The 7399-nt window shown below is 56.9% G+C and overlaps 2 protein-coding genes across 7 annotated transcripts in view; one reads left to right on the plus strand and one right to left on the minus strand.

The window, feature by feature from the left end:
- Positions 1-2423, plus strand: part of BSPRY (B-box and SPRY domain containing) — a 51797-nt gene extending 49374 nt beyond the window's left edge. For all 3 annotated transcript variants that reach the window (XM_064578902.1, XM_064578903.1, XM_054509358.2), the window contains one exon: positions 1229-2423. In XM_064578902.1, coding sequence (XP_064434972.1) covers positions 1229-1755 — 527 coding nt within the window. In that variant the 3' untranslated portion in view covers positions 1756-2423. The remainder of the gene's footprint in view (positions 1-1228) is intronic.
- A 230-nt stretch (positions 2424-2653) lies between these two features.
- Positions 2654-6773, minus strand: HDHD3 (haloacid dehalogenase like hydrolase domain containing 3). Of its 4 annotated transcripts, XM_054509361.1 has the most exons (3): positions 6494-6773; positions 5069-5133; positions 2654-4979 (listed from the first exon to the last, which is right to left on the minus strand). In XM_054509361.1, the coding sequence occupies exon 3, from the start codon at positions 4973-4975 to the stop codon at positions 4220-4222; it is 756 nt and encodes a 251-aa protein (XP_054365336.1). In that variant the 5' UTR covers positions 4976-4979; positions 5069-5133; positions 6494-6773; the 3' UTR covers positions 2654-4219. The 4 variants fall into 4 exon arrangements, with proteins under 4 accessions (XP_054365336.1, XP_064434977.1, XP_054365334.1 ...); XM_064578907.1 differs by having other exon boundaries at positions 2654-5404; XM_054509359.1 differs by having other exon boundaries at positions 5069-6773.
- Positions 6774-7399: the final 626 nt, after the last annotated feature.

Genomic DNA, 7399 nt, shown 5'->3' on the forward strand with positions numbered 1-7399 from the left:
CCCGAGTGGGACAGCTTAGTATTATTTCTTGGAAACTGAGTTTCTCTTTAAGAAGATACAAGTGCTGGCCAGCTGGAGAGCATCTGGAGCGAGAATTGAGCTGCCTGGATTTGCCTCACTTACTTAACCACTAACTCAGGCCGGCTGTGGCCTGGCCTCGTGCTGAGTGCTAAGGCCACGGAGGTAAACGCGACACGGTCTTCTCCCGCGGGAATTCCCACTTAGTGCGGGAGTTCCCCAAGCAGAATCTCCCAAGCTAGGTGGAAGCTTCTGTGCTCCTGGTTGTGGTGTTTGCATGAATCACAAAGAGGTTAGGGTAATGGATTGAATTGTTCCTCAGTTTTGTTTTTTGTTTTATTTTTTAATATCTTAGCTTTTTTTTTTTAAGATCTTATTTATTTATTTGCCAGAGAGAGAGAGGGAGAACACAAGCAGGGGGAGTGGCAGGCAGAGGGAGAAGCAGGCTCCCCACTAAGCAAGGAGCCCGATGTGGGACTCGATCCCAGAACCGTGAGACCATGACCTGAGCCGAAGGCAGACGCTCAACCATCTGAGCTACCCAGGTGCCCCGAATTGTTCCTCAGTTTTAACCCTCCTCCTTGGGTGTTAGCCTCCCATGTTTGGCGCAAGCTCCAGCTTGTCTGCTCTGCACACTCGTATCAGAGTGCGCCGGATTGCCGGCAGTCCCATTCAGTGAGTTGTTGGGAAGTACGGGAAGTACGGATCTGATGCTTCCTAGCTCCCGGGGCCTTGCCCCTAGGACAGATCTGATCTGGAGGCCGCAGACAGGCCTCAACTGGAATGCGCTGTGATCGGTGCAGGGTGCTAGATGTGGGAGCAAAATGCTGGGTCTTCATTTTGCCCTGCCACCAACTAGGTGTGTGACTTTGGGCAACTTGCTTCTCCTCCCTGGGCCTTCTTTCTAGTTTACAGATGAGGGTCCTAGACTAATAATTAATAACTATTGTTGTCATGGCCACAACTTATTGAGCACTTAATTAATGCTAGGGACTTTAGATGTATCATCCCATTTGGTCCTCACGTCCACCCTGTGATAAGTCCGACTGATCCCCATTTTACCGATGAGGACGCTGGGGGCTCAGAGGGAGGAAAGGGCTTGTGTGAGGTCACGTTACTGGTGGGTGGTGCGGCAGCCTTTTGCTGCCTGACAGGACCGGGTCAGGGCTGACGGTGGGCCTTGGGCAACTCTGAGAATTCGTCCTGGCAGGCACGGAGGACGTGCGTATTGACGAGAGGACCGTCAGCCCCTTCCTGCAACTGTCAGATGATCGAAGGACCCTGACCTTCAATGCCAAGAAGTCCAAGGCCTGTGCAGATGCCCCCGAGCGCTTTGACCACTGGCCCAATGCCCTCGCGGCCACCTCCTTCCAGGCTGGGCTGCACACCTGGATGGTGAACGTCCAGAACAGTTGTGCCTATAAGGTGGGCGTGGCCCTGGGCCAGCTGCCCCGCAAGGGCTCCGGCAGTGACTCTCGTCTGGGCCACAACACCTTCTCCTGGGTCTTCTCCCGCTACGACCAGGAGTTCCGTTTCTCCCACGACGGGCAGCACGAGCCCCTGGGGCTGCTGCGCTGCCCCACCCAGCTGGGCGTGCTTCTAGACTTGCAGGCGCAGGAACTGCTCTTCTACGAGCCGGCCTCGGGCACGGTGCTCCACGCCCACCACGTGCCCTTTTCGGGGCCCCTCTTCCCGGTCTTTGCGGTGGCCGACCAGACCATTTCCATCATCCGCTGATCCGCGACCACCGGGAGCCCCGGTCTGCTCCCCACCACGCGTCCAGGCCATGTTCCTACCCAGTGTCTCCCCCCCACCCCCGATGTTGCCTCTGCCTGATGGGCAGCTTTAGGAGGGTGGGGGATCCATTTCAGGTCTGGGTTCAGCCGTGACATGCTGGGTATCTGTGGGGAGCCTGCTACCCGCGGGGCCTTAGTCTCCCAAATCCACCAGGCATCTGGCCCTCCGTGGGTGTCTTGTTCACCACATCGTGTCTGGCACCCAGCATGGTGCCTGGTGCCCGGTTGTGCAAGAAATACTTGGCGAGCGAACGGGTGGATGGAAAGGTGCCTAGGTGTGTGTGGTAGACTCTTCTGGAAAAGCACTGCCTTCCAGCCCTGTCCCTGGCTTTGATTCAGAACTCCTGCGAGGCTCTTCTTGGCCAGAAGACTCTGGCCTGGGGGGGGCTGTGTCCCCCCACCAGGTCCAGCCTGGCGGCTCAGGAGACTGAGGGGATCCTGTCCGGAGGAAACCTGACTGCAACACCCCCAAAACTGCCCCCTCCCCGCAGCTCGTGGCCCCCCCCCCGACATAATGTGGAGACCCGGAGTGAGGGCCTCAAGCCCCAGAGAGCTGAGGGAGTAGGAGGGCCAGACGTAGGGAACACGTCTGTTATTAAAGGTTTTAGAAGACTGAAAAGTTTCTTCCATGTTCTTTGTGGGAAATTGGGCACATCCCCCAAGTGCCAGCTCACATCTAAAGAGGTACGCCTGCTAGGAAAGAGATCTTCCTCACCCTCATGCGCACGCCCGGCTCAGCGCACACAGCCACTCGAGCCCCGAGACGGCTCTGGGCCCTGCATTGCTGGAACCCCGGGCCGAGTCCCTTCCTGTTCTCTGAGGTCACATCAGAACAGTGGTGCTCACATTCCTGTTTTATTTAGGAACACAGTTCAGAGGCAATCTTACCTACAACTTCAGGCCCCTGGGCTCAAAGATGGGGGCCAGAGCCCTCCCCACTCTTAAGTTTGCTCAATAATTTACTCCAAACACTGGGTAGATCAGATCCAGTCCACAGATCGAATGGCAACTTTTTCGGTTCAGGTACTTCTGAGGCCCTTGCAGCTCTGAGAGTACAGCTCAACCCACGTCCTCACTGCCTGATACTTGGGAATTAATGTCACCTGGGCTTCGTACCAACCTGGAAGTTTGGCCAAGTCTGAGAAGAGCCTCCCTCCCCTCACATGGGCACAATCTCTGCCCAGAATCCTGGGTCAGAGCCCACCTTTTCAACCCAGCACCCGAAGGCACCCCCCACACCATGCCCCCAAATTGCCAATCTAACTCTCCATGGCAGCCCTCGGTCCGTAGTTCATGGGCCACCTGCCAGGAAGGCATCTTACTCCTCTGCCCACCTAAATGTCACCGCAGTTCGGGGCCACTCGGGAGCCCTCCCCAGCAGCTGGCACCAGAACCTAACACCGTGTGTGTGCCTGGCAGTAGGCAAGGAATACAAGCGTCTGGTAAGTACCAAGCAGGTGTGAGAGGAGTGTGAAGAGGGGAGAGGCAGGAAGGGACATGGAATTTTTAAAACCCAGCCTACTTCCTTCAGTCTCTAGTCATTCCCCGCATGTGTCCTACACTCCTGCCACCTCAAGCTCCTGTCCCCGTTCCCTGTGCTCTCCTACCTCCATGCTAACACCTGTGACTCGGGTGCTCTTCAAAACCGGCCTCCTGTGGAACAGCCTCCCTGTTCTCCCACGATCACCACTGCACCGTCTCAAGGGCCACAACTCTCCTTGCAACGTCAGGCAGGCTACTTAACTTCTGAACGTTTCTCATTTGTAAAGTGCACGTCCCGCTACCTCTGCCCATTAGCTAGCTTTGAGGGTTCTATCTGCATGTAAAGGACTAACAACACATGGCAAGCATGAAAGAAGTTTCTTCTCATGATGTAATTTGGGTGCTCCTTCTCTGAGATCCTATTTACACTATATAGTCCTAGAGGACATGTCCCTACAGCACAGCTTAGCACCCCAGTTTTCCAAACTAAGCTCCTCCGATCTCCTGCTTCCCACAGGGAGTCATAGAGGCTTCAGGGCCCGACTGTGGGGCTAACCTGTTTCAACCCTAGAAGTTTCTTGCTTTTGCTGTTTTGCACATTGGGGTTCCAGTAAGATCTCCCATAACAATAGGGCCCTGCTGCTAAAACAAATTTTTGAATGTGCCCGGTTCTGAAGCTAGTTGGGCCCTCAGTGAATCTTGTAGGTGGGGGTGGGGGGTGGGGTGGGGAAAGACACAGGTGTGACAAATAAATCACCTGAGAGGCGTGGAGACGGGCTCAAAGCCCTGCATTCACCGCTTTATAGTCAGAACGCATGTGGACGCCGCAGGGAGAGAGGCAAAGGCCTGATCTCAGAAAGGAAGGAGCTTTCTAGTTGGCTGGAGCCACTCCCCTCGACTTCCCTCGACTTCCCTCGTCAGACTCAAAGTTCCAGAGGTGAGCCCTCCAGGCGGTCAAGGGCAGGCAGGAGATGGGACAGTGAGGGGAGGAGGCATTCTTGGGGTACAGAACCCTTGACCGCAGGGTCTAAGGGCTCTGGGCCAACCACCAGGAAGCTGTGCATCCCTACAGCCTGGGCCCCCTTGTAATCACAGTGGTAACTGTCCCCAATGTGGGCTGCTCCTGCCGGGTCCACTCGAGCAAGCCGCAAGGCCTCGCGGAAAATCCGGGGGTCAGGCTTGGGCCAGCCGGCAGCCTCAGAGGTCAGCACAAAGTCAAAGTGTTCCCGCAGGCCCAGCCCCCTCAGGATGTCCTCCAGCCGCCGGTCAAAGTTGGAGACCACTGCCAGCCTCACACCTCGTTCTCGGCACCGTCTCAGGGTGGCCTCGGCCCCCTCCAACAGCTGCCAGGTGCACGGCTTACAGAAGTCCTCGTACAGCCGCTCAGCGATGGGGGCCACAGCCTGCGCGTCTCGAACACCCGCGAGCTGGAAGGTGTGCAAGACCACATCCAGCCACCACCGGCGGGAGGTGAGGCCTTGGCTCAGGCCGTAGTTGGGGAAGCTGTGGCTCTGAGTCCTGTAGGCCTGCCTGAAGGCGTGTCCCAGAGCGGCGGCCTCCACCTCCAGCCCGTGGGCCCGGGCCCTGGTGGCGTATTCCTCTCCCACAGGATGGCGGAGCCTGAGCAGTGTGTCCTTCACGTCCCATGTCAGCAGTCGTATCTGCAGCCGATGCGCCATGGGCCTGTCGGAGGGGGGCAAGTGCACCCTAAGTCCACCAGGGGTTAAAGAGAAACTGAGCCGGACAAGACCCCCCCCCCCCCCCGCCACAACCTAAAGGTCTTCTCTCTCCGGGCCTTGTGGGCCAGAGTTGTGGCACGTCCTCACAGCAGAAGATCCTGGAATGAGACGGCAGTGAGGTAGAAGTTCAGACCTTGGGGTCAGAGCCAGACTGGGTTCAAATTCTGGCACTTCCCACTTACTGTGTGACCCTAGGAGTGTCACTCTCTGAATCTCTGTCTCCTGACTGAAGAGGAGCACGATGTGCCAACCTCACGAGACTGTTGCATGAAATGAGATCATCCGTTCATTCCACAAATTTCTGGGCACCTACTATGTGCTAGATGCTAGGGAACAGGATAGGTTTCCAGCCCTCCTGGCATTTACAGGCTTTAAAGAATACGAGACACAGATATTAGACAAAGAACTATACAAACACTGAAGTATAACAAAGTCAGCATGTGCCATAAGGATATACACCCAGGGATCCCATCTGTGTTGAACTTCCTAAGTAAGTCAAGTTTTGGGGGAGATCTGAAGAATGACTATGCAGGAAATGGAGGTGGTTAAGTGTTCCTGGCACTGGAAACACCAAGTGCAAAGGCCCGAGGTAGGTCAACGGCAAGTCTGCTGCTTTGGGTAGACAGGGCCCACTGTGGCAGGGCCTTGTAGGTCAAGGTAAGGAAACAATTATGATTGCTATTACTATTGTTAACAATACCAAAGACACAGGGTCCTTGCAGACCATGTGACAGACCCCTTGTTTATCAGGGAAGACTGAGTCAGAGAGGAGCAGATACTAGCCTAAGGTACACAGCCAGCACCAGAACCCAAACTTCCAGACTCTGGCCAGTGCTCCCTTCTACTGCATCATGCTTAGACAAATTTGGATTTTAAAACAATCTGATTTGGGTGAATCGGCACAGCACAGAGCCAAAGGCAGACAGAACCAGGTCCTGTCTCTAAGCCTCTGATGCGTCTTTACTGGCGGTAACAAGGTCTGCCTAGGTGGGGAGCCAGTAAAAGGATTACTGACTCCATGCCCAAGAAGCGAGTCCTCAGCCTGCTGTCGGGAGGCTGGGTGCAGCTTCTTGCCCCACACAGTCGATTCCAGACAATCCCAGGTGGTCTGGGGGAAACCTGAGGGTCCAGAGTTTCAGAGTACAGCCAAGTTGCTGCTGAGGAAGGGCAGTGGCTGGCGAAGCCGGGGGCAAGCCGTAGCGGAAGTCTGACAAGGAAATGAATTTAAGTCAATCTGGAAATTAGGGAGAGCCATCCAAAAACCCTCCCACTTTACTGGTGGGTACATGGAGGCCCAGTGAGGGGCGGGAACTCGCGCAAAGCCACGCCGGGAGTCACGGGCCCGGCTAAGACTAGAACAAAGAGCTCTGGCTCCCGACCCACAGCGTCTTCCATTTCTGGAAGCCGGGGCTGAGGCCTCTGGGCTGCAAGCCTGAATTTCTCGGCCTTCCTCCTCACCTCCAGGGCTCGATGGGGACAAAGTCCAGGTAGCCCGCTGTTAGAGCGAGATCTCCACGGCTGCCATTTGCAGCGTGACCTTGGGCGTGACGTGGCTGCGGCCGGCCTCCTGGGGGCCCCTTCCCAGCTCCGGCGCGCTCCGACCGCTCGGGGCGGACCCCCGGTCCCCAGCCTCCCGGGATCCAGACACAGCGGACCCGGACGGAGGCCAGTCCTTAGGAAGCCCGGCAGCCAGCCACCTCCGGAGAGCTGCGCAGGCGCTCTGCGGCCCCCACGGAGCTGGGGACCCGCCTCCTCACGCCCCACCCCCTGGCCCCGCCCCCGGCCCTCTGCCCGCCCCTCTCCTCCGCCCGCGGTTCCCCCCACCTCTCCCCTGCCATAGTCCTCTCCGCTCCCTCCCGTCGCACCCTCACCTGCCTCCCCGCCCCCGGCGCCCTCGGTCACCCGGCTGCCCCTTCCTTTCCGTCTCCCTCTCATTACCCGTCCCGCCCCCTCCGCCCCGCTCCCCGCATCTCTGGGTCACCTTGCACACTCTCCTCCCTTTCTGCCTGCCCGCCCTCGCCGACTTCTCCCCCTTTGGGCGCTTTCTCTCTCCTCCACTTCTCGCAGACCCCTCCGCCTTGCTCGGATCCAGACACTCCCGGGAGGTCTCCAGGCTGACTTGGGAAGAGGGGGATCTGGGTCCCGGCCTGGCTTGCTGAGTGCTGTGTGGACTTGGGCCAGGCGCTGCCCCTCTCTGGTTTGAGTCTCCAGTCGGTACTAGGAAGGAATTGCTTTCATTTGGAAACTTGTCTAACCCAAGACATTCTGCTGAGGGTAGAGTCCTCTGCAGTAACCTAGCTGGGTTTTTTTTTTTTTCTTTTGATGTAAAAATAATCATCTTCAAAAATGTTTTAAAATACAAAG

Source organism: Mirounga angustirostris, unplaced genomic scaffold (genome assembly GCF_029215605.1).
Source record: "Mirounga angustirostris isolate CCGP_5_RB_7025 unplaced genomic scaffold, mMirAng1.0.hap1 SCAF_15, whole genome shotgun sequence".
NCBI classification, from domain to species: Eukaryota; Metazoa; Chordata; class Mammalia; order Carnivora; family Phocidae; genus Mirounga; species Mirounga angustirostris.